We start from the raw sequence: 25,133 nt of genomic DNA, 5'->3' as shown, positions 1-25,133 counted from the left end.
CCACGGCCGGCCGGTGGCCCTGCTGTGCGCCGTTTCTGATCAAATCTGACGGTATCTGACTGGCCTGCTGACCGTGCTGTGCGATGTTTCTGACTGTTCTGTTTGTTCCACTGGTCCAGGTCGATAGCGGGCGGGACGGAGGCGGTCCACGGCCGGCCGGTCACCGTGCACAAGATCCTGCAGCAGAGCAGGGAGGCCGAGTCGGCACTGGCAGACGCCCTGGTGAGTGGGCCGCCGGGGCCGGACGGCGGAGACGGGTCTAATACCCCTGGTACGATGACCAACCGTGGGTGCGCCGCTACGGACTGATCGGCATGACCCCTCCTCACCGCAGTCCGTTGCTTTTCATCCGGTCTCCCGCGGGTGACCTATGTCAATGTCACCCTCCTAGTCTCAGTTGTCCCGTGGTCCCTTACCCTCCCTGTCACGGCTCACAGTAGACAGCTACCCCCAAACGGCTTGTGAGCCGACCGAATTCAGTGAGTGGCAGCAATGTTAGGGACTCCGATACGCAGCCCGTCCGCCGCGCCCACGGGTGGTCCGTACCAGATTGTGAATATACTATGAATTGTTTAGGGCATGATTGTGCTATCGTTTTGCCCCTTCAGTTGAGTTATTTTTGGTGTTTCACTGGCCGCTGTGGCCATTGCATGACATTACAGTAGTGAAAAACGTGTACATACATAGTTAACCCGCGCCCGGCTGGGGGTCCTGGATTTCCACGCCCTGCTGGGGGGGGGGGTGTTTGAACACCCCCCCCCCTTGTAACTCGGCTCCTGGGCCACGTAGCGATACGCGGAAGGCGGCGTTCGAAACAGCGTCAAAAATAATGACGAAATCACTTCGGTCAATTTTTTGGTCAGGTCAAAGGTCAGGTCACCAGAGGTCATTGAAGGCAAAATTTCGCCGATTTCCAGGTCGAATGTCGAAAACTTCCAAGAAGCCAATGCATAACTCGGGAACCAATAGAGCTACAGCGCCGCGGAAAAGCGCATTCGATAGCCCTATCAACGCCCTTTCTGAGTAATTCTCTCAGATTTGACCTAACGTCAACGGTTTTGCCTGCAGGGGGCAAAAACTGCAAAAATAGCCGATTTTTTCGGAAACAGTTTTTCTGCAATAACTTTTGACCCAAGCCTTGTACGAGCTTACTTTCACCGGCATCGTGTTCCTCTCGTCAAGACGCATCAAATGAACTATAACTTGACCTTGAAAGGTCAACTTGAAAATTTGACCTCAGGTCAAGGTCATGACCTGACCGGAAAGGGTCATGTTGCATATCAGTCGATCCGTATCGTCGAGCTGAACACATCTAAGGCGTTTTCATCGCTCTAGCATGCCTCTATCAAAAGTTATTTGCGAAAAACTGTTAGATACCATTCGTGACCTAAGATGACCTCAGGGCATAAACAAGGGTCACGGACACCATTTTCATGTTCAGTGTGTCTAAACCACTTGTAATTCGGTGTTTGGGAGTGTTTATAATGTCTTTCGTCCAAAAGAGGCGCATTTCAATTTTCTCCCATTGACTTATAATGGGGAAGTCGCAAAATTGACCTGACCTTAGGTCATGGATATCAAAATTCTGAGATAAACATTTTGTACATGCTATTGCTCTTAGCAATCGCTGAAAGTTTCAAAGCGATCGGTCACTCGGTGTAGCTATGACAGACATTGAAACTTTTTATGAGGTGAGGTCACTTCAAGTGACCTGGTGACCTGACCTTGAATGACCTTGGTCTGAAATTTTCACGACATGTGTAGAATTGATGTATGATAAGGTGTACAAAAAACGGCGGCGCTCCGCGCCGCCGTTTTTGAGATATTCGCGAAAAACCACAAGGGGGGTGTTCAAACACCCCCCCCCCCCCAGCAGGGCGCGGGTTAATGTGGTGTGGTTTGCACAGCGCACTTGATCACCTACTTTATAACGATACAACAGTTCGTTAACAGTTTTACCCCACTTGTTCTTCTGTCTGCCCACTCGTGTTCTCTTCACATTTTGGCATGTTTCTCTTTATTTCTTTTATCACTTCGTTGCCTTTCCATACTCTTTATTACTTATTTTCTCTTTCTCATTTTCTTTCTCTTCCCTTCTTTTCCCCTATCTCTCTCCACTATTCAGCTCTCTCGTCTGTGGCTGGTTGAGCATGTTAGCCGCCCGTGCCGCTCTGAGGGCGCGCGGGGGCGGCCGGCGGTGAGTGACTCCGCCCCGCTAACACCCCCGCCTGTGTGTCTGTCTGTCTGTCTCACCCCGCGCAGTCGGACGATGACGCCTTCAACGAGCCACTCTCGCTCAGCGATGGCGCGCTGCTCGATGTAAGTGCTGCCCGCGCCGTAGTACCGTACTGTCAGTCCTGTCGGGAGCGCTGGCTTCTCTCCTTCCCCTGGTCCGGTCCGGCCGTGTCCGTTCCCATGCTCACCATCCGCTGCAGCTGTGGGTCTGCGCATGTCAGCTACCGCCCTCCTAAACCCGACCTGTTCCCCCCCCCCCTTCCTTCGTGCCCACCATCGGTCAATGTGTTTCCTTGTTGTCCAGTGGTCCTTAGTGTCTTATTAGTCTGCTGGGTTTGTCCATTATTAATATGCACTGTTCCGGTGCCAGGTCCCTCGCTCGTTCCATCTACTCCTGCTTGCGCTAGCCTATCGGCTGTCCCGCCTGCGTGTCCTCTGAGTCCTCGCTCCTGTCCCGGCGTGTCCTATGAGTCCCCTCTGAGTCCTCTACCCCATCCTGGCGTGTCCGGCAGGCGCCCGCCGCCCCCGGCGTCCCTGTGGCCGCTGAGCCCCGCGCGCCGGTCCGCTCCGTCAGCTCGATGGGCTCCGGCTGCGCGCCCGTCGGCCGTTGGCGCGCCGCGCGGCCGGCTGGCGCGGGAAGCCAGGTGATCCAAAGGCTCTGTGTTGTCCTGACCGCCCTCGGTTTCGGCGTACGTGATGGGACGAGGCGCCTGCTCGTTTGTGGTGTTTGGAATAAGCTGCCTTGGATAGCACGATTGTGTTGTTTTGTGCATAATTAAACACTGTTTCTCGTTTCTGATATCCATTGTAAGACTTTGTAGTAGCAGTTAACTGTTCAGTAGCGGCTTTTTCGTTTCTGGGAACGATTTTGCTGTCCTCGATGAAAAATAGCGTCAGCGCAAAAGGTTCAAAGCTATGGCCGTGTATCCCAATGTGATGTGAACGTATCAGTCACGCGTCACTGACGGGTGTATCGGTATCGACAGGCGACGACGCGCACTCCGCGGCCGTTCCGCTCATTCGACGACCACTCTGACGAGTCCGAGACGAGTAGCGTGTGCTCGGAGCGCTCCTACGAGTCGGCCAACCGGCGAGAGGTGAGCCACAGACGCGTGCTGACCCGTTGAGGGAGAGGTGAGCACACCATATCCTGCCCGCTGAGGGGAGAGGGGAGCTGCAGTACACCATACACTGCCTCATCCTGCTTCAATGTCCCTGGTGACTGGTCAAGGTGCCGTACGGGCGGAAAAGGTGAGCTTAAGGTGGTAGTACCAGTCAGATCGACGAGTCTTCAGACATGTAGCATCGTAAAAATATGTCCCTCTGTTTCCTTCGGCTCAATTTTGTAAATAAATAAAATCGTTCGAAAAAAATGCAGACTGAATATTTATTTTCTGAAGACTTGTTGATACTCTGCATTGACGGTTATTTTGAGTCTTGCCTTGTAGGATATAAGATTAGTGCAGGGTCCCTTTTGGTTCTCCCGTCTTACGCTTCCTGTGCTGTGACTGAGTGGTGGTGGGACGGCGAATGCTTTTGTTCTCTTCAGGACAATAGTTCATTGCTAATGGCTTCAGTCTTCTGAAAGTGACGTGCTTATTGGTCGGCAAAACTAATTATATTTCGTGGTGGCACAAATGGCTCACTTAAGGTTTCTCAGATCACGAGGGAATCGCTTTGCGTTTGTTGGAAGGTAAACTCGCTTTTTCTTGTACGCCCATGGCGAATAATGCGCTTGAGATCGCTTTGGCTGACCTATGAGATGGCTTTAGGTTCTGTGCTTGCTGAGTAGGTATGTCAGTAATTGTGTCTCGGTCAATCACTGGATCAGTGTGCTTAGCGACCGATACCGCTTTTAATGCGACCTGAGCGAGCCGCCGCTCTCTGTTTACTAACTCGCTCCAGGCACTGCTACAGGACTGCGCTCAACTCATTAACTGATGCAATACTCTGCTGCCGTGGCTGTAAACTGGACCTTCATACTAGAGTCTGACGTTGAGTCGAGCGCAGCCTGTGGCGGTCCGGTGCCGCGGTACTATTTCTTCTACCGGCGTCGCGCCGCTGTCTGTCCGTGTCTGCTCTGTCTGGGTCTGTCTGTCGCTGTCTGGGTACGCTGTCTGACCGGCCGCCCCGCCCCCGCCCTCGCTAACGGCGCGCCGCGCAGTACGCCTCCGGCTGGCACGGCGGGCCGCCCAGCCTCTCCTCCGGCCGGCTGAGGGACGTCTGGGAGGACAGCGGACAGGTAGGGACGTCTGGGAGGACAGCGGACAGGTAGGGGCGTGTGACAGGACAGGTAGGGACGTCTGGGAGGACAGCGGACAGGTATGGACGTCTAGGAGGACAGCAGACAGGTAAAGGATAGTAAACCTATACACATGGCTCGGAATGAGTTAGGGTATATGGTAGGACCGTCTTCGTAGACAGTGGTCAGAATGGGCCACGTTGAGACGCCCGGCTTTTCACGGCCCGTGGCGACCGTGAAAAGCGATTTAGTAGATCCTGGACTTAGGAATGATTCTTTACGGGAAATGGAGTGGTGATTCCAGGTCTTCGACTTTATAGTTTATGGTGACTTCAGCCGCTTGGAATTACCTTTTGTCACTGCTTGAGTGTTTAAGTAATCAGCTGCCCTCACCTGACCCACCTCCCTTCCACACCGGCGCGCTGTCTGACGCCCGGCCGGCGCGGCCGCCCGCGTCTCCAGCAGGACGTGGGTGAGGTGATCGCCAGCCTGGCGGCCACCCAGTGGGCAGACCGCAAGGACGGCCTGCTCGCCCTGCAGGCCGTGCTCCGGTCCAACCGCATGCTGACCGCCTCCGAGCTCAAACGCATCACAGAGATCTTCACCAAGATGTTCATGGATACCCACACCAAGGTACGGCGTGGAACTAGGCGGTCGTGTCCGTGGTTGCGCTATTTTTGTCCTGGACGTGACTGTATTTCTTGGTACGGTGAAGCTAATGGGGTAACATAACAGTCGAGGTTTAATATGCTTGCCTCTCGATCAGCAAGTGCTGATTTACGCTGGTAGCTGATGACCATCCTCCGTGAGACCGTTGCTGACTGGTTTTGTAACTCCCCTCCCTTCTCCCCTCCTCCCCACAGGTGTTCAGCATCTTCCTGGACGCGCTCCAGGAGCTGGTGGTGCAGCACCACGACGACCTCGGCGACTGGCTCTACGTGCTCGTCACCAGGCTGCTCAACAAGCTCGGCGCCGACCTGCTCGGATCCGTCGTACAGAAAATCAACAAGACACTCGACATCGTTCGGTAAGTGGGTGTCTAAGGATAGGCACTGAGTGTTGTATTCGGTTTGCGACCGTCCTTGGTGACACCTTGGAACCGATGGTACAAAAATTTGGCGTGGTGTCATGGGCTGGTCTTGTCTCTAAACTCTTATGACTGCCTCTCCCACACTGCTTCCCGTCGTCTGCGTTCTGTGCGGCCTGTCCCTGCTGTGACGCTCTATGCGTTGTGTCGGTCAGGGCGTCGTTCCCGCACGAGCAGCAGCTGCACTGCGTGTTCCGGTTCCTGCTGGACCAGACGCAGACGCCCAACACCAAGGTGAAGGTCAACACGCTGCGCTACCTGCGCGCCGTGCTTGACTCGATGGACGCGGCCAGCTTCCCGGCCGACGACCCCGACCTGCCGCTGGCCGTCACTAAGGTACGTACGACCCCGACCTGCCGCTGGCCGCCACCAAGATACAGACACCAGACCCGCCCGCTGACCTGTCAACGAGACACCATGAGGAATCTCTCTTTACATTATGCTCTCGGTTCTGATATTAACCACTGTTTCCCATGTGTCGCCGTTAACGTTCCCCTCCCGTTTGTTCAGGTGATTGGCTGGACGACCGACCAGAAGTCGGTGGACATCCGGAACTCTGCCAAGGGCGTGGTGGTGGCTCTGTTCAACCTGAACACGCCGCACTTCACGCGGGTCCTCTCGCAGCTCTCCAAGCTGTACCAGGTGGGTGAGCGGCGGCGGGCGGCCCGGGCTGTCCGGCGTTCTCCTCGGGTGCAGTTTGGGCAGCACGCTGGTGTAATACTCACGGAACATAAGCTGGCTACGGCATGTGACGGCGTCCATGTAAATCTGTAGACCATGCTATTGTAAATGCTGGATTCTGTATTCTGTGAGCGCAGTATTTCCTTCCGCCGTTGTCGCCGTGTCTAGTGTAGTAACTCCCCTCCTCCTGATGCAGGACGCGACCTCTACGGCCTCACCCCACGTGTGTATGTGCTGACTCCCCTGCCTGTGCCCCTGTCCAGGACACGGCCTCGGAGGTGATGCAGCAGCACCTGCGGCGGCGCGCCAGCATCGACCAGTCGGCAGCGCTGATGCGCGCCCGCTCGCCCGGCTCGCCGATGACGCCCTCGAACGGCGGCCCGGCGGGCACGTTCCCGCGCGCCGGCGGGCCGCGCTCGCTGACCCGACTGCGCAGCGACCCGGACGACACGGAGAACCTCAACCCGGAGGAGTTCTACAGGTACCGGCACGCCGGGGCCGGGGAGCTTACTAGTCTGGGGCGGGAAGGGAAGGACGCTAGAGCCGCGGAGGAAGCAAATTAAATTAACTGATGTTAAAGTAGTTTGGACAGGACGTTGTTTAGTTGCATAATTGGTGGATGCTGGATGGGTATAGCGGGATATAGCCGGATAGACATCCCCGGGTCAGTCTGAGGCTCATTAGTTTCGCGGGAGATTGGTACCGCCTTGGCAGAATAGGGCGCGGATCCGCCCATTATATTGCCTAGCAATGACCACGGCGGATTTGGTACGGTTACGTCACAGTGAATGTTGTCTCCCCTGGCTACCTAAAGTGATGGGACACATTGTGAAGGAGGGTGAGTTTCAATGTTAAGAATGTCGTTCATTATTCGGTGGCGCCATTTGTTTGTGGTTTTGAGTGTAACTCGTTTTGTCTTTGGCTGCGCTGGGTTTGCGGCTTATTTTTACAATGCCGTGCTTCTGTGATTTGTGTTGTGCTTTGAGCTTAATCCTCGTGTATGCTTTTTGAGTTCGTGAGGATAATGAGTTCAGAACTTTAGGGAATATTTACTTTTGCTTATTCAGGTTTGTTCAGTAATAAGTACCTTGGGTTGTTACTTAAGTTGCAAGATCCGTGCTGCCTGCGCTGGTTAGTGGTGAGGCTGCATGGCGCACCGGCCACCGCCAGTTATTCCAGCCACCGCTGATTCCACCGTCCCGATGTCTGCTAAGTCACCGTCATGCTGAAGCGTCATCAGCGCCGCTACGTTTTTCCAACACTTGTTGATCGCCACCGTCCTGATGTTTGTTGATATTCACTTACATGTCCCCACTGTGCTGATGGAGCGAATCTGCAGAGTGTATGACTGCTCATTGTCTTTTGCTAACATTCGCACACCCCGCCCTGAGCACAGGTCCCTGCGGCGCACCACGGCCGAGATTCAGAACTACAGTTTCGACGGCCGCGACACGGGCCCCAAGGCGGAGCCGGAGCGCGACTCGACCTCTCAGGACTCGGGTATCAGCCAGATGTCTCTGGCGCTGGAGCGCACCGAGCTCTCCTCGGCCGAGCGGACCGAGTCGCGCTCTCCGGCCCGGCTGCGCGCGCTGGGCGAGCCGGCCGCCGCGCCGCCGCCGGCCGCCGACGAGCCGGCTGAGCCGCTGGCCGACGAGGCCGAGCTGGTCATGACGGTGCTGGCCGAGCTGAACGCCTCGCACGGCGACCGCAACACGCCCGAGCGGCGCAACGCGCTGCTGGCCGTCTGCCGGCTGGCCAAACAGGGCTCGGCGCAGCTCTGGAGCGAACACTTCAGGTGCGTGACGCCGTCTCAACGGCCTGGGGTGGGGATGTTGGTTATACCGCTAACGAGTTACGGGCAGTGCATCGTTTTGCCAGCCCACAGATACTTTAGCGATTTCAGGGGTCTTGTTTTGTCAAGCGCGGCTTTAAGTAGTGGTGGTTTGAACAGATTCGCCCCATCAGTGGCGATGTGCCGCCTGCCGCCTGCTCTGACCGGCCCTGTCTCTCCCGGTGTGACAGGACGCTACTGCGGCTGCTGCTGGATAACCTGCGCGACGGCTCCGGTCCGGTGCGCGAGCTGGTGCTGGCCGCGCTGACGGAGATGCTGCGCCGCGACTGCATCACGCCGCTCTTCCACCCGTTCATCGAGCTCATCTTCCTGCGCGTGCTGGACGCGCACCGGGAGCCGTCGGAGCGCGACGTGGTGCGCGCCGCCGAACAGTGCGCCGCCGTGCTGGCCGGACGGCTGCCGGCAGAGAGCGTCGTGCGCGTGCTCAACCCGCTGATACAGACGGGCGAGTACCCAGTGAACCAGGCGGCCATCAAGACGCTGACCCGACTGATGGAGCAGCACAGCCGGCACCTGGTCATCAGCTGTCTGCCGGAGATCATGCCCAGCCTGCTCAAGGTGCGCCGGCGGTGCCGGGTGGGAGACGGACGAGGGGGACGGGGTGAGGGATAGGACTGGGCTGGGAGGGATGGGGGCTGGACACTGGACAGGGCGGGGGTGGGTAGATGGCTAGAAGTTGGAACTGAATCAGCCTACCTGGGATGCCATGGGTCAGAGGTCTTGAGAAAACTCTTGGAATGGTAACGGCGGCAAGTCTCTCATGGAGGAGAACCTGGTATGGAAGACAGTCTCGCTTTCCCGTTCTTTGATTGATGCTTCAAGTGGTAAATAAGGAATGCAAAGCGATTCTAACAGTGTACCGCGTTATCCGTGCAGTTATCGCGTACCCTGTCCACGTGATGTGCGCTGTGTGACGCGTCTCTGCCTCGCTGCTCTCCCGGCAGGCGTACGACAACACGGAGTCGTCGGTACGGAAGGCGGCCGTGTTCTGCATGGTAACCATCCACACGCTGTGCGGCGAGGAGGCCATGCAGCCGCACCTGGCCACCCTGAACGCCACCAAACTCAAACTCCTCAACCTGTACATCAAGCGCGCCCAGACGCAGAGCAACCCGGGCACGCCGCGCACCAACCCCGGCTCGCCCAAGTAGGCGCGCCGCCTGTGATCGGCTCGGCTCGGCTCGGCAGCCGCCGGGCTGCACCGGGCCGCCGCCGGCGCGCGGCCGCGGTCGCCGCGTGATCAGGCGCCCCACTCCGTTTTCCATTTTATTATTTGCCATAATAGTGCGTGCGCGCGCGTGCGGTGCGATAGGACGCTAACTGGGGGAGGTGCTAGTCACACACGGACACGGACGGAGACCGGGTGGGGGGTCCGGCGGCGCCGGCCACCGCGCCGCCGCCGCCGCCGCCGCTGACACTGAGAGAGGGCAGGATTAACGTGTACTAAACGGGCGGCCGGCCGGCGCGCCGCCAGGCCGGCCGCCCACACGACGACTGAGATCATGCTTCTTCGCTGAGAGTAATCTGTGATGTCGCTGCTGGCTCGCGCAGAGAACAGCTGTGTAATTATTTTACTGTGTATTCATCATCTAATAATAAACGTCGACGTAGGACGTTGTACACTGTGAGCAAGGTGGATGGCGTTGACTAGTTTGGACTGGCCCCGGGGCGGGGTGGTGTCCGGCTCTGAGCGGCTGCTGGCGCTCCCAGACACTGTCAGCCGGGTGGGGCGGCCCACTGCCAGGCAGGTGCTGGGTTATGTCACCGGACAGCCGGTCCACTAGCAGAACAGGTGCAGCAGCTGGTCCAGCATGCCGTCCACCACACGCGGCCCCGGGTGGAACGTGTCGTTGGCGCACCGCTCGGCGGTCTCAGTGTCCAGCTGCGCCGCCGGCCGGCCGCAGGTCTCCGTGTAAAACTGGATCACAGAGGGCATCGGAGACGTCCAGACGAGCAGACCGGGCACCTGAAACAGTGCACAGCAGAGTGACGCTACGTTACAGATGGCCTAGAACAGCACAAGGAAAGAATAAATTGTGGAACGACCCACGGCTCCAGTCGCTACGATCTCAGCCCCACTGCCTTCCCCTCAGCAGCCCACCACTCCAGCGCCAGCTGCGTGCGAAGCCATCCCAGTGAACCCAGCAACCCGCCACGCCCCAACACGTCCGGTCGCCTGCTGCAGTCTCACCTCACGCACCGCCTGCATGATGAGCGCGTTCTGGACCAGGGTGGCGGCGCCCGCGCCCCGGTCGTACGGCACCGCCGCCCGGCGCCGGTTGGGAGGGAAGTCGAGCAGCAGGACGGAGGGAACGCCGGCGTCGGTGAGCGTCCTCAGCGGGCGCACCAGGTGCCACTGCACGGCGTCCCAGAGCGCCTGGGGCGCCCGCTGCAGCGCCCGCTCCCGGACCGTCTCCTTCAGGGCCACGGCTGGCGGCAGGGCGGGGGACCGGTGAAGCTGAGCGGTCAGAGGCGCCGTCTCACTACGGTAGGTAGCAAAATGAAACAAATCGAAATTAGATGTGGGCACCGTTTCAAAACGAAAAAGGCTAAGCACGGATCCAGTGTGAACCAGAAAACCTGGGTCACTTCGGGGCGACTTGGCCTACATCAGAGTGCATTTTTAGTTTTGAATAGCGAACTCGCAATCGGCGAGTGGTATGAGTGTCAAACATCGACTGTATCTCCTCTTACCAAGGCGCAAGAAGCCGAGTTCCCGATCGACTGGCCCACGAATCTAGTTCGGTATGGGAGTACACCCACCGGTGACGAGTAGGTCTGGCGTCTGGCCGGGTGTGGCCGCCTCCGTCAGCAGCCGGCTCAGCTGGCCGTCCAGCCGCAGGCGCCAGCGCAGGTCGAGCTGCAGACCGGGCGCGTCGGCGGCCCAGCTGCAGGCGGGCGGCCGGCGGTCCCCGGGCGGCCGCCGGAACACCTCCACACAGGTGTCCGGCACGGCCGTCCCCGGCGGCGGCCGGTCCCCTCCGTACGGGGGTCCGTGTGACGGCGCCCAGCGCGGCCGCAGCTCGGCGCCCGCCCGCCCCACCGCCGCCCAAAACAGCTGCCACACCCGCGAGTGGCCGGCGAACAGCAGACGGCGCGGCCGGCGGCGCAGACAGCCGCGCAGGGCCTCTGAGGATACCGCGCCGGCCGGCCCGGACCGGAGCCAGGCGGACAGCCGCAGCCGAGCCACCGCCGACGGAGGCAGCTCGGGCCTCGGAGCGGCTGGCGGAGGCGCAGAGAGACACCGTAATAGAAACGACCGCGCGAGAGAAACACATAAATATGCGTCTGTGGACCGGCTTTGACCCATAGTATAAACGTAAGCAGTGTATCATTTGATGGTATAAGCGCTAAATGTACCGAAAATATCGCAAAGAGCACAAGAGTCAGCCGGTGCGCGGCACCACGGACCACCACACGATTCTTACCTCGGTTGTGGGCGTTGTATTTGTAGATCACGTGCCAACAGCACAAAATGGCCAGCGCTGCGGCGATTTTCACAGCCCCTCTCCGCTGACAGCGCGATGTCACTCGCGTGGACCACGCCGTGTCGGTCCGTAGCCACTGCGCCGGCTGTGTCAGCAGTGTTAGACGGACACACGGCCCGCCCATGACGGGCCCGGGCGGCCGCCGCCCCGCCACTGCCAGTGCCGCCGCCGCCCCGCGCCGCTGGGTCAGTGACCCGAGAGGCGCGGGACGGCGCCTCACGTCTGAAGGGCGGAGGGTGGCGCCGGTCAAGGACAAGGACGAGCGTCGAGCGGCTGAGGGGGAGCCCGCTGGAAGCCGTTCACTCGGCGGAACGGATGGGGCGCGAACTGGCCCGTGAAGGTGAGCCGCCGGTGAGCGCTGCAGCACTCTGCCGGAGGACAGGCACCGGCAGTGTACAGAGTGTCGCAATGCTGTCTCGGGTTGGAGACTCCGGAAGGATGCCGCTGCGGACGGCAGTGGCTCTGGAGAATGCGTGTGTCGGGATAAGCCTGGCATCAGATCTATGCACAAAACTATGAAGGTTGTAGGCGAAAGACGAATGGTAAACACAGTTTATTTATTCTCCCAGTCCCATACAAAAACAACTTCGGGGCTGCAAATTAGCAACACGATAAAACGATCACACGGGCATTTTAGCGATTCAGTACGAGCTATGTTTTCGGTAGCTTTGAAAAAGCAACACAACAATAAATTAGCTTTCCTATACGAATATTCCGTCATGCTAACAAAAACATAAATTCCCAGTTCTGCTCATTTCTTCAATTATTCACCGGGCTGACAATGCCGTGCGGATTGGAAGCGGCCGGTCCACGAAGAGACCACTTAGTCTCTTCTCCTACCGCCCATCATCCGGCGCATCATCCGGCGGCGGCGGCGCGGACGGCGCGTCGTCGTCGTCGTCGTGGTTCCCGGCAGGCCGGCGCTCGGGTCTCCTCTCAGCGTGATCCGACCTCCGCCGACCAGGCCGCCGAACGGGGGCACGGCCTGTCCGGGGAGCCCGCCGCCCGGGAGCGCCAGGCCGCCGCCGGCGCCGCCCGCCAGGCTGCCCATGAAGCGGGCCGCCTGCTCCGAGTTCTGCGCGAACTGCGTCAGCGAGTTACCCTGGTTGGAGTTCTGCGCGGTGACGCTGCTGGTGGCCGAGGTGGCCACGTCGTCCCCTGCGGCGCCGACCACGCCTCTGGGCCCGGTGACCGCGCCGCGGGTCGACTGGCGCATGGCGCCGCTGGCCGCGCCCGTACCCACGCCGGTGGTGACGGCTCGGCCGCCGGTGGCCGCCTGCAGCCGCTGCCGGGTGAGCGTCTGCGCGCGCCCGCTGCCGATCCTGCCCACTGGAACACGGCAGGGAGGGGGTCAGCGGCGGTTGGCGATGAGACGTCTCCGAAGCTGAATCCGTCTGAGATGGGTAGCGTGTGGGTTCCTTGCTCTGGCTCTGGAAAACTGTCTGGGATGGGATCCAACGACGAGGGCGGGAAACTAACGTTCACCTATCCCGAAAAAAAAAACGCTCAAATTATTCGTCACAGACTGCATATAGGAGCATTAAGTTCATTCATTTAATATTGTACATACGTCTAGGCTATCTGGGCGGGCGATATCAAACCCCAATCTAGACATTCACAGGTAAAGGTGCTGTGTATAGCCTGCACCGTATACGGTTCAATGGCCCGCAATGTCTGTCCGGGAGAGGGGGCAGAGGACACTCACATGAGGTGACCTCGCGGGCCGAGGCCACCTGGCCGTTGCCGGCGCTGGCGAAGTTGTCGGTGCCGGAGACGGCGCTGGTGACGGAGCCGGTCCGACTCAGACCGGGCAGACGCAGGCCCAGCTGCATCGCGCCGGCCGCCGAGCCCTGCCGAGTGAGGACGGATGTCAACGGACGACTAGCGCGTGGAGTGTGGATATAGGTGAAACGATCACTTCAGTGAGTGAGCTAGGCAGAGTATGGGACTTCAGCGTATTTGAATCGGTATGGTTCATATATTCAGTGACAAAAGGAACCTGTTTATGATGCAGGAACGCTACACGAGAGAGGAGGAGCAGCCGGTCGACGTTGGTGCGTTGTTTACCGTTGTGGAGCCTACGACGCTGCCGCCGCCGCGAGTAATGGCCACATTGCTGGTCCGGGTCCTCGTCGCCACCTTCTGCTGTGCCGGAAGTCCTGGAAGTGGAGCGAGTGCACCGCGTCAGCGAGCAGGAATTCTTACCCAAACACAACCGCAACACGGACTAATCACATTTGTTGGCTCCACCGATAACCTCATAACACAAATATGACCTTACACTTACATAATCAGCAACTGTACTTCATACTACGTACTAAAAACATGCTGCCTGTTATTATACCAGGTGTAGGCTGTGCCGATATGAAGAGTATCTCTGCCAGATAGGGTCAGGCCAGTCTGACCGCGCCAACTGCTCACCGTATCCGTCGCTGACGCCGGTCAGCACCAGCAGAGTGGTCAGTAGGAGCCGCATCGTTCGGTGGCTGCTGTGCGTGCGGCTGTCCCGAGTCGACTGAGAGTGGTGACGGTCGCCGCGCCGCGCGTCTTATACCGGCGCCGTGACGGCCCCCGTGACGGCGTGACGCGGCGGCGGTGACGGCGCTGACCCACTGACCCGGCCGGGGCAGAGCGGGTCGGCCGGACGACCCGACAGGGATCAGAGCGCCATGGGGCGGAACAGGCGGCGGGTGGCGAGAGGATAGGACATGAGCGGACAGCAGACGGGACGAGACTGCACGGGCTGGATTCTAGACGACCGGCAGGGGATACCGAGGCGCAGGGGACGACTGTCTTTCTGCCATGACTGCGCGCTGCTGGAGAAGGTATCAGACTACCCTGTCAGTCACCCCGAAGGCGAGACGTCACAGCCGAGGCCAGCCGACGGGCGGGCAGTCTCCCTATCCCCGACGGCGCAGAAAAACAAAACGATCAGCCCGTCAGCCGCGACACGATTTGTAAACTAGCGCCGACCGTGCGCTACTTTCCGTTGCGAAATTGTGTGCTGCAGGCCGGAACAGTTTCACTACCGCTTTACCGTTTTTGGAGTAGAATGTTGTATGTTGTCGAAGGCAATGCCGTAAGCTCTCCGCGATACAAAGTTTAAAACCCTTGATAACAGCTGCAAATGTTTTCAAATGACACCGTGATAGACATTAAAATGCCTTTCATCAGTAATTTTGGTTACTGTATTTTATTTATAATCAACAACATTCCAAGAGAAACTGTAACGAATGAATCACTCATACCACCAAATCCAGGCACTCATTCAGGTAAAAAAGTACAAATATAAACAACAGCTGACGCGAACGTTTGCCTTGCACTGTTTGCCCCCAACGTTTCGATTCACATTCCTAAATAGACACTGGCAGGTTCCGAGCGCTGCATCCATCTCCACTTGCATTTCGGCTCACTCCGCTCTCACCCATTGACACGATCACGCTTCAAACCTCAAACGGCACCACACACTGCAGACTGGGTTCAATTGAAACGTCACCACGGCGGGACAGGGAGACGGACTGTATGGCACGGAGACTCTACCTAACTCCATCAGATCTGTACGGGACATCATACCCACACCGGCTGCCCGGACTGGTATAGCCGACCCTCCCTCCCTCCCCAGGGGCACGCCCGCGCCACGGCACACTGACTAGGATGCTGCTACTGCCGCCACTGCCAGTTCACGTGTAGCCGAGCAGGGAGGAGCCCACCACCGAGCTGGTGAACATGACGAAGCTGGTCCACCAGGTCAGGTAGCCCAGCAGGCCGCGGTAGAAGCCTGGCGTGAACACCTGCCGCGCACAGAGGGACCGGTCAGACGGAACGCGGATCCCGGCGGAACACCAGTGTATACATCTCAGACTGGGGAAACGGGAAAACCTACAGCAGCATGTGCGGAAACGAGCAAGTGATGTGGGCACACGTTAGTCACTTACTGACGCCAGCAACGATTGTAAACGGTAAGCGGCATCAGCCACATTTCCAGGCCGACATACTAGCTACTGGTAGCTGATGCCATGGACGTTTTTCCCACGCACTTGTTGGCAGTTTCCGCTACAATAAGCTATCGATCGCGATATCGTAGCAGCTAAAAATGAAAACAGTTCCATCTCTTCACACTCCGGCACCCCTGTGTATCTGCGTGAGCTGACGAGCTCTCAGCGGCTATCACACCGGACCGGTGCCCCACGTACCCGCTTCACGGCCGCCAGTGTGAAGGTGACGTGGTGGCTGGGGGATCCCAGCTGGTCGGCAGTGGGCGGCGCCGGCAGCGGAGACAGCTCTGGGTCGGAGACGGGCGCCGCGCCCAGCCACGAGTACCCGCCTGAGGGGAGGACAGCGCCCGTCAGGAGGGACGGCGGGGGGTGGCGGACCGTCAGCGAGAGCTACAGCGGCGGACACCATTCAGTCAGAGGGAGAGTGAACACCAGTCGGTCAGGGGACCCGCACCGGACACCAGCCAATCAGAGGGAGAGTGGACACCAGTCGGTCGGGGGACCCGCAGCGGACACCGGCCGGTCAGCGAGGCTGACGTGGAGTTACCGACTAAGAGTCTAATCACTCCAGCGTCAGGGTGCAGGGAGACATATACAACAGCCAGCTAGGACACTCATGTCAATTCGACTACGCTAGAGTACTAGAGAATATTCCATAAAATGTCTTTTATTGAAAACCGCGAATCCAGAGGAAAAATGAAATACAGACGGAAGCAAAGAAATCCCCTTCAATGTAAGCAGGCCACCCTTCCGGCAGAAGCCGGCAAAAAAATATATTAAGCTGGTAGCAGTGGAACAGTCCTGTTCTCACGTTAAACAGGTCAGAACCCGTGACATACCGAGTGATTTGTACATGAGCGCCAAGTACAGGCTGAGTATGAGAGGTGTGACAAATTGCAGAGCCGCCACGCACACGTAGTAGTACACGCTGACGATCTGCAACAGAGCGATACAGACTCAGTCACTAAATGTACCGGAAAAGAGTAGTTGCAACCGGAATGGACAACTGCTTCGGAACATAAAATCAGAGCGGTTTATAAGATAATCTGCAGCGAAGGTGGCCAACGTTAAAAATTCACGTATGCGAGGGAGATGGCCGTTAAAGTCTTCTGAATATACACTAACAGTTAACAATTAGCCCCGAGGACATTCGTCATGAGCACACCCAGTTGACCCCTGATCCTCGTACCCCGGCCGGCCGCTGCGCTCACCCGCTTCTGCAGCTCAGTGCTGCGGATCCTGCCGGCCTCCTTGCGGATCCTGTCCAGCTTGTCCTGGCTGATGTTGAGGTAGGCCTGCAGGTGACGCGGCATCAGCAGCATACGGAGCACCACAGTGGCCACCAGCAGCCAGAGGCGCAGGCTGTCGAACCAGGCGTCACTCAGCCTGCCGGGGGGGGGGGGGGGGGAAGGAGGGGCGGAGCGTCAGCCACAGCAGCCAGAGTCGCAGGGTGTCGAACCAGGCGTCACTCAGCCTGCCGGAGGGCGGCTCCAGTCAGACGCATCGGCTGCACGGCAGACTGCTGAGTCATGAGGTGTCACTAGGAGCTGCAGAAGCCTGGTACTGAGAAGCATAGCGAGATCAATGGAGGGTTGAGACTTATACCGTATACGATTGCAAAAGTAACAGGAAAGACGGCAATAGTTACCAAAGTGATCAACCAGACATCTGAGTGTCGATTTCACTTCCTAACACATCACCTATCAGTGTCAGTCTGTCAGTTACCAGCCACCAGCCGCCTGCAGCGCCGTCAATACCCCACCATCAGTATCCACTACTGTCTCACTGCAGCCACCCGCACCGGGCGGCCTCTGAGCGGCCGGCACTCACAGCGGCGCGCCCGTGGACGGTATGTCCTTCTCGGTGAGGTAGGCGCGCGACAGCGGCCGCACCCAGGTCAGCACGTTCAGCAGCGGCATCACAAAATTGACGTGGTAGAGCAGCTGCAGCGCACGGTTCTCCGAGGACACCCTGCCGCAAACACGGGGATGGGTTGGCACGAGGTAGGAGAGTGGTATACAAATATACTAAACACGACATGACGACGCCGTGTTGGAAGCTCCTTTCAAATGGTGCGATCAGCCGACTGACGTCTGCTCCAGTTGAAATAAATCGCGCACAATCACACAATCACAAATAAACAAATGAATGAAAATGTAGATAATTTAAGATATAAGTTTTTTAAACATAAAAACAGCATACACCGTATATAGGTAGTTCATCGTCGCTGCTTGGTGCCAGTCACCCTTCCCAAGTCTCACGGTCAGCCTCAGCCGCAGCTGTCTACCTGATACAGTCCCGGTGCATCCGTGTGTAGCGCAGTCCGGGGAACATCAGGATAGCGCCGGCGAACCCGGAGAGCACAGCCAGCAGCAGCCGGAACGCAAACATGGACGCCGGCCCGCTGAAACAGCGCCGTACAGCCCGTCAGATCCCACGGCACGGCTGCCAGTCTGTCCGCCATGGACGATTGCATATTAGAGTAGTTTTAAACAAGCTGTACTTTCCGCACCCACTCCGGATAACAGCGGAAAATTGAGACATCCGGGCCGACTGAGTGTCTGAGCGTCCGGTACTCAGCTGGAGTCGGCTCCGAGACCTGACCCCGGTACGAACTGGGGCCAATCCTGGGGCATGACCCCGACCCTGGGCCTGACCCGGCTCACTGGGGTTTACCCTTAGGTCTGACCCCGACCTTGGGGCCTGACCCGGCTGGGGTTTACCCTGAGGTCTGACTCCGAACCACTGAGCCCTTCTGCACCCACCTGGAGCCGAGTCCGTGCGCGCGCAGGAAGTGGGTGGCGCTCTCGTTGAAGCTGCCATAGGCCTGCTCCAGCTGCAGCTCCAGCAGGTCGTTACTCGTCACCAGGATCACCATCGAGACGACAAAGTAGGCCAGCCCGGAGACGGCGCAGATCTCCAGCTCGCCGGAGCCGTCCGTCGAGCGGAAAAAACACGGCCGTCAGCCGGCCGAGCAGGCGCACCGCGAACCCCAGCACCATCAGACACCAGAGCATGCTCAGGTTCACCTCGTCCCGCGGCCCCACCAGCCACGAGTAGCACTGTGGGCGGCGGGGGCGGAGCGTTAAAACCAGCGGCCACACCAGCCACGAGACGAGTAGCACTGGGCGGAGGGAGCGGACCGTTAAAACCAGCGGCCACACCAGCCACGAGACGAGTAGCACTGGGCGGAGGGAGCGGACCGTTAAAACCAGCGGCCATATCAGCCACGAGACGAGTAGCACTGTGGGCGGCGGGAGCGGAGCGTTAAAACCAGCGGCCTAACCAGCCGACATACCGCTGCCGGCAGAGGAGAGGACCATTACATCACACAATAGTCCGCTGCAACAATCATAGCAGAGAAAGGCTATGCTAGCCTACCTCCGTAATGGCGTAAACGACCATGGTCCAGACGGCAAAGTCCACCAGCCACTGGTACTCGGTGTAAAAGTTGAAACCGATCACCTCGAAATGCTCCACGGGCGCCGTGTCCAGCTGCAAAGAACGGAAGGTAGTCGGATTGATGGATATTCTATGTAGTAATAAAAAACTTTTTGAGACGCCAACACCGTATACGATTCAGCGCTCTTTTGATGGTATCGCCGCATAATATTCAAAGAGTTTCCAGCATTTATTGCCAAGCAGATGCATTTAAGACAATATGTAGAAGTGAGTTAACAAAATGATTAAAACATCCAAGGTTCACTACCGTTGAAACATGTTTACCTCAAACTCTGTGTTCTTTGGTATGAGAAAGCCATTGTCTGTTTTCTCCTCGTGTTTCCCTTTCTTCTTGCCGTTTTTGGCCAGTCCCGCCGCCTCTCGTAGCTTGTCATCCGTGGGATATCGATATCTCCTCAGGCTGGACCACAAACGGGTAGAGGGGAGGGAGAGAGTGAGAAAAGCAGGGAGATTATTAAGTTATTAATGATTAGACAATCACAAAGTTATACATGGGGAATCATTTCCTGAATCAGTTATTGTTAATCCCACATATATTTTTACAGTAAATCCCGCCAAAATGCTGTCTAGTTTCCATCATTCTAGGATCATTTGAGGCTTAGATGATTATATCAGGCTACGAACAGACAAAGAATCGTGCTGCCCTCATACCATATACCTAAAAACTCACCCGCTGGAGCAGAGCAGCCACCTGGCCAGGGAGTAGTAGGGTCCCAACTTCTGCAATACGCAGGCTGCCACCATCGTGATGATGAGCTGGGTTCCAAACAGCGCCTGGTGATGCAGCAGACCAGGCAGACGTGTCCATCAGCACAGGAATGTGGTGGCACAGCTAGCTCAAATGCTTCCTGAGACAGTACAGTTTGATTCTCTGGAGATGTTTCCTAATCTTGAATGAGATGGAATAATAGTTATAATTGCAGGAAGTCTTTCAAACTATTTATTAATATCTTTCCAGAACAACTACTTTTTGGGAGGCAGCACTTCAGCAATGCTCAATTACAATGACTGTCAAACTGGCTAAATGATAGTAATCAGGTGATGTTGGCCGCTGACTCCCACATAAAAACAAAATCAAATCCTAAGCAATATTATGATCATGATAAAAACAAATAGGTGCCTATCATAAAATTTTCTAGGATTAACCATCGCATGTGTGCGGCGTTTGCCAGTGTCTAGCGTGTGGGGAAGGGGTCGGTTGGACCCCCTGCCGTTCGGCCCCTGATTGAGCTAGAGCCTCGCGGAAAAAACGAGCGTGTTTCCCGTGACGAGAGGAAGCCAATGATACCCAATTTTAAGGTCCTAGGTCATTGGTTGACCTTCCAGGTCAGGTCAACGACCCAAAAGTCGGGATATCGGGACCAGCTAGAGCTTCGTAAAGGGAAGCTGTTATGTTTTTTTTTTGGGGGGGAGGGGGCGCTACTCAAGAATTTCACGTTAGTTTTGATCACAGATGATGTCTTCATGCATTTAGGCCAGGTCGGGTCAGGTCAGGTCAACCAGTAGGCGTCCGGGACTCCGGATATGCCTAGTAGGTGTCAACTACTACTAACGGCGTCGTAACATGTTACGAAGGTACTAAAACTACTTCGAAAATGTTCAAATGGGTACTAAATTCGAAATCAGCCGAAAAAAACTACCTTAGAAACATGTAAAACTCGAAAAAGTGACCCGAGGTCATCAAAGGTCAATGGCCTGACCTGACCTTCAGGTGACCTTGACACCCACCGTAATGCGTATAGGACGAACATATGTTTGGACGTTTATAAACACAAAAAGACTGGAAACGCGCGGATAATGTGAGCTGACATACGCTGAATCGCGATTCCGGCCAAACATGGTCTCGAGAAATAAGTCACAGGTCAAAGGTCATTTGGGTCAGGGTCGTGAAATTTTCAGAGAAAGTGTAGAATTGATCAACTCGAGGGTACTGAAAGCTTCGTCGCGATTGGCCGCGTTTGGCGAGAGTTATTCGGGAAAAACCATGGGGGTGCATCCGACCCCCCCCCCTACACATGCGAGGGTTAAGTACAATAGTCAATGTATGATAATAGCCAGTGTTTGAATTTGAATATGCATATTCTTATTGGATAGCTGTTGTATTTACTTACCATGTCTGTTCAGAAGTTTTTATATAGCACACTACAAGGAAAAGTATGTATGCATTGATGGACTTCTTTTTCACTAAGAGGAGCCCTTCACTCAGCCAATTATGTCAAATCTGTAATGATGCAAGTACAGAAGTCAAACACCAGCAACTAATGATAGCTGATGAATAGGCTATACAAGTCTTTGTCCTTTAGCTTAGCACACTCAGAACTGCAGAAATTCTAAAAATAAAAACATAAAATAAGAGAACATATCCACAAGTGCACCTGTCTCTTTTAATGTGACAGTATTGTATGGACAATGGTCTAGGTTGATACATGGTCCATGACAATATTGTGACTGGTTGCATTCAATTTTGAGCTCAGGGTGCAAAAGGCAAATTTACAGATGAGAACAATGCTCAGGTCAGTCGTTCAGGTCAGTCATGACTCATGAGCATGTTCTTGAGTCAGAAAAACCACTGTAATTTTGATTTGTCCCTGCCTACCTCTAGTCATTGTTGCTCCCGAAACACTTCAACTTTATGATTGTCATGAATGTGTGTACACCATCTTCACATCTGCAGATTAACAATGCATTAATAGTGAGCATAAAAATTAGAGTGGCTATCATTAATGGCAAGCTACAAAACAAAATTGCTTATTTTATTATAATATATAAAAAATTATAGACTTTGCTTATTTCTACCATATTAGCATTTCATGATTCCAATGATTGTTACAGCTTACAGAACAAGTTTGTTGAGCCTACAAGTGAAATTATAAGATAAAGAGGTCATCTCATCCACTCAAGGTCACAAAGCCCCATGCCCAATCGAGGATAAGAAGCAATCACTGGAGCATTAATGATTGGAATGCTCCACCCACAGAGGCCGTAATAGCACTTTCACTAAGCGAGTTTAAATCATTGTTGGAAAAGTTATGGGAAAGAGAAGAATGCATCCATCCCTAGAAGCTAATAGCTACATAGGTAGTTTCAACAGCATTATTATATGATCAAACATCATGGACGATCTAGAAGATAGAGAATTTCAATCAAAGAGCGAGCAAGATGGGTGTTGAACACCTTAAAGGAAACAGTCCACTTTCCTGAAATCAGTATTTTGCTATTGATTTATGATTTTTTATGCTCAAAATAATCATGAAATAAAATAAAACCTTTTTGTAAAAACAATTATTTTTCTTTATTTGGTAAAACTTCAGTTTTTTACATTAAAGAAACACAATTTTGATGATCATTTCTCCTTCTCGATGGCCAATTACATCAAAAACAGTTTCAAAACACTTAACTTCGCACCACTTACCGAAATATAATAAAGAAATCACCCCACCTTTGATGCGCTAGCCGCTACGCACACACTGCAGAGACGCAAAATGGCGACATTGTTTTGCCTCTGATGCGCCAGATATGTAATTTAAAAGAATTGGATGCGACTACTAAATACAATAAGAACTATTTTCATCCTAGGGGACACTGGGAAATCGGGGTTTTTGGGTGGGGGAGGGGGGTTTTAGATTCAAACCAAATCTAACCTAACCTAACCTAACCTAACCTAACCTAACCTAACCTAACCTAACCTAACCTAACCTAACCTAACCTAACCTAACCTAACCTAACCTACCACGTTTCCAGGGGTTTGTGCGCTAGGGACGAAAAGGAGTATATCTTAGGTAAGGGTAAATGGAAAAATGTTAGGTTAAAGAGTTCTGGAATAGGCTCCAGGCCGGCCTTCGGCCGGCCTGGAGACAATTCCAGAACTCTTAAACCTAACATTTTTCCATTTACCCTTACCTAAGATATCCCCTATTTGTGGCCAAGGCCACATCATTGGTTCGCGTCGCTAGCAAACACGTTTCTCAATCACCTTCACCCTAAAACCCCGATTTCCCAGTGTCCCCTAGGAGGAAAATAGTCTATTATCGGCATATTGTATTTAGTAGTCGTATCCAATTAATTATTTAAGGTTACATATCTGGCGCATCAGAGGCAAAACAGCGTCGCCATTTTGCGTCCTGGCAGTTGACGTAGCGTGCTGACGATAGGGTGGTTTCTTTATTATATTTCGGTAAATGGTGCGAATCAAAGTGTTTTGAAGCTGTTTTTTATGTAATTGACCAAGGAGAAACAGTGAAACATCATCAAAATTGTGCTACTTCAATGTAAAAAACTGAAGTATCGCCCTTTATTTTAATATAGGGCGAACTATATTCTATGTAAAATAATGTTTGACGCGGAAGCTTATTACGCATTGACCAATCATATTGCGTAGCTCAAACCTACGAATACTGCATTGGCTGTAAGCAGCACGCTGATTGGCTGACGATGACGTGGCTGCATTCCTGTGCAAGGCACGCATTCCTCTACAAGGCACTCTTTTCGGAACGAGAAATGGAATTTCTTCGTCTAGGGTGATCGTTGAGCCGTAAAAGCTCCTGATTTGTGCTAGTCTCAGCTCAAGCTACGAAACTGCTATTCCAGCTCAAAACCCCATGTTAAAAGTGAACTATTTCCTTTAAGCCACTAGCCAGACTGAAAAAAAAACATCCATACAATATGCCGGTCGGCCGTGAGACCCTCTTACGCCGAAATTCGGCGCAAGGGATTTTGCGCTGAAATTTCTGCATGATTTGCGCCCAAAAATTGGGTGCCTATTTGTGCCAAAATTAAACCACTTACATAAACAGCTCATGAGCACATCTACCGATCACGGCCGTCGGCCATATCGACCAGACAGAGCGTTTCGGGGCCTTACGCTTTTAACGCTTAGCGCACTGTAGCGTCTTGCCGTAAAACAACGCCGGAGCCGGAAGTTCCGGGGCTACAAAAAAATCGGCGGAGCGGTGTGTTCCAGGCTGGCGGGAGCCAGCGAGGGCCGGGCAGCGGAGCAGCACGTGCTCTGGCACAACAGCCCCTTCTCGGCACACGGCACTGCGCTGTGGGGCACCGCTTATCTGGGCACTGCTAGCACGCACAGAGTGGAGACAGCCGATTCGGTGCACGTACTGGAGCGAGCGGCCCCAGTGACTCGCCCTCATCTAGTGCACCGAAACAGCTTCCTCACGGTCCTCTCCGGGGATAGGGAGCGGCGACGTGCTCCCGAGGAGTGGCTTGAATAGTGACTCGGATCAGTTGCACCATTGATGCAAGACCGCACCATGAACTGTCCTTGTCAGTGAGCAGGCGCTTGAGGGCAGGGCAGCCACTTATTTCGCCAGGTTGTCTGTGCCCTCATTCCCATTGATAGCGCAGTGGGTAGGAACCCACTGCAGTATTACATAATGATGCTCAGCAATGTTTAACAAGGTCTACCATGCCTATCTCCACGCCAAGGGTTGAGGCCTTATCTTGGCGGCTGCTCCCCCATTGAGTACTAAGGGTGGCTTGCCAGTTTGAGCATGCGACGACCGGGGATGGGACATCTTATCCCAAAATCTCTCCAGTCGCCCACAGGGCGAATCTGCTGCTAGATTGACCAGCATCCCAACTAAATTCGGTGACTGTCTTTCGGCAAATAATTATGCAGCCGCCCTGCTCCAAAAATTCAGCCCCCGCCCATGCGCAGAAATCTGAATTCTGCGTGAGAAATTATGCCGGATAAGCGCTAACAAATTTAACATAATCTTACCACTATGCTGGTTTATGCCAGACAAATTTGGCATAACATGTAATTTTTTTCCAGCCTGGACCTCAAGCAGTTTGTATTCTACAAGGTAAAAAGTAGGTACAAGTTTTACAAATGGGCATTGGCACAGGGCGGTCACTTTATCTCAATTCTCAGGGTATATAGATTATAGAACATCCCGAACATACTGATACTTTATCTGGCTCTCATTAAAGGGACCCTCCCACCTTAACATTAGTTTTGAGTTGAGATAGCCAAGTTTGCGGCCAGGCTCAGAAACCACCATTTATCCTGGTCGCAACCCCCGCAGCTTTATGGTGTTCAAGAAATTTCTTCCCTTTACTTGCAGGGTGGGACCAG

General features: G+C 55.0%; 4 protein-coding genes across 6 annotated transcripts in view; 1 reads left to right on the top strand and 3 right to left on the bottom strand.

Moving 5' to 3' along the window:
- Window positions 1-9,710, top strand: part of LOC122390599 (CLIP-associating protein 1-B-like) — an 89,338-nt gene extending 79,628 nt beyond the window's left edge. For 2 of the 3 annotated variants that reach the window (XM_043383715.1, XM_043383714.1), the window contains 11 exons: window positions 120-222; window positions 2,263-2,319; window positions 3,222-3,332; window positions 4,940-5,110; window positions 5,341-5,504; window positions 5,720-5,900; window positions 6,075-6,206; window positions 6,509-6,726; window positions 7,642-8,040; window positions 8,268-8,655; window positions 9,042-9,710. In XM_043383715.1, the coding sequence (XP_043239650.1) occupies window positions 120-222; window positions 2,263-2,319; window positions 3,222-3,332; window positions 4,940-5,110; window positions 5,341-5,504; window positions 5,720-5,900; window positions 6,075-6,206; window positions 6,509-6,726; window positions 7,642-8,040; window positions 8,268-8,655; window positions 9,042-9,248 (2,131 nt within the window). In that variant the 3' untranslated portion in view covers window positions 9,249-9,710. Of the gene's footprint in view, window positions 1-119; window positions 223-2,262; window positions 2,320-3,221; window positions 3,333-4,399; window positions 4,478-4,939; window positions 5,111-5,340; window positions 5,505-5,719; window positions 5,901-6,074; window positions 6,207-6,508; window positions 6,727-7,059; window positions 7,084-7,641; window positions 8,041-8,267; window positions 8,656-9,041 lie in introns of all 3 variants that reach the window. The other variant, XM_043383713.1, reaches the window with a different exon arrangement.
- Window positions 9,695-11,738, bottom strand: LOC122390601. Its single transcript, XM_043383716.1, has 4 exons — window positions 11,526-11,738; window positions 10,861-11,319; window positions 10,289-10,527; window positions 9,695-10,063 (listed from the first exon to the last, which is right to left on the bottom strand). Exons 1-4 carry the CDS (start codon window positions 11,707-11,709, stop codon window positions 9,878-9,880), a joined length of 1,068 nt encoding a protein of 355 aa, XP_043239651.1. The 5' UTR covers window positions 11,710-11,738; the 3' UTR covers window positions 9,695-9,877.
- Window positions 11,739-12,119: 381 nt separating this feature from the next.
- Window positions 12,120-14,186, bottom strand: LOC122390598 (elastin-like). The gene is made up of 4 exons (XM_043383712.1): window positions 14,007-14,186; window positions 13,653-13,744; window positions 13,291-13,435; window positions 12,120-12,914 (listed from the first exon to the last, which is right to left on the bottom strand). The coding sequence occupies exons 1-4, from the start codon at window positions 14,059-14,061 to the stop codon at window positions 12,409-12,411; spliced, it is 798 nt and encodes a 265-aa protein (XP_043239647.1). The 5' UTR covers window positions 14,062-14,186; the 3' UTR covers window positions 12,120-12,408.
- Window positions 14,187-14,768: 582 nt separating this feature from the next.
- LOC122390597 (transmembrane protein 161B-like) lies at window positions 14,769-25,090 on the bottom strand. Its single transcript, XM_043383711.1, is given in 13 exon segments — window positions 14,769-15,376; window positions 15,779-15,909; window positions 16,420-16,516; window positions 16,792-16,966; window positions 17,411-17,551; window positions 17,868-17,984; window positions 18,346-18,533; window positions 18,535-18,642; window positions 18,962-19,075; window positions 19,307-19,442; window positions 19,713-19,816; window positions 21,154-21,263; window positions 25,057-25,090. Coding segments are annotated over 12 exon segments (1,425 nt in total). The 5' UTR covers window positions 21,157-21,263; window positions 25,057-25,090; the 3' UTR covers window positions 14,769-15,265.
- Window positions 25,091-25,133: the final 43 nt, after the last annotated feature.

Source organism: Amphibalanus amphitrite, unplaced genomic scaffold (assembly GCF_019059575.1).
Source record: "Amphibalanus amphitrite isolate SeventyFive unplaced genomic scaffold, NRLGWU_Aamphi_draft 000402F_arrow, whole genome shotgun sequence".
In the NCBI taxonomy this organism is placed as follows: Eukaryota; Metazoa; Arthropoda; class Thecostraca; order Balanomorpha; family Balanidae; genus Amphibalanus; species Amphibalanus amphitrite.
The sequence above is the reverse complement of the archived record's forward strand: the minus strand, read 5'-3'. Positions and strand labels throughout refer to the sequence as shown.

What these genes read in the sequence shown, in the direction of transcription:
- LOC122390598 (XM_043383712.1), bottom strand. Translation starts at nt 14,061, where the DNA reads ATGCGGCTCCTACTGACCACTCTGCTGGTGCTGACCGGCGTCAGCGAC. An exon ending in CGGCGTCAGCGACGGATACG is followed by an intron (nt 13,745 to 14,006) that starts GTGAGCAGTTGG and finishes CTCCACTTCCAG; the next exon opens with GACTTCCGGCACAGCAGAAG. An exon ending in GCGTCGTAGGCTCCACAACG is followed by an intron (nt 13,436 to 13,652) that starts GTAAACAACGCA and finishes CTCACTCGGCAG; the next exon opens with GGCTCGGCGGCCGGCGCGAT.
- LOC122390601 (XM_043383716.1), bottom strand. Translation starts at nt 11,709, where the DNA reads ATGGGCGGGCCGTGTGTCCGTCTAACACTGCTGACACAGCCGGCGCAG. An exon ending in GCCAGACCTACTCGTCACCG is followed by an intron (nt 10,528 to 10,860) that starts GTGGGTGTACTC and finishes CCCTGCCGCCAG; the next exon opens with CCGTGGCCCTGAAGGAGACG. An exon ending in TCATGCAGGCGGTGCGTGAG is followed by an intron (nt 10,064 to 10,288) that starts GTGAGACTGCAG and finishes GCACTGTTTCAG; the next exon opens with GTGCCCGGTCTGCTCGTCTG.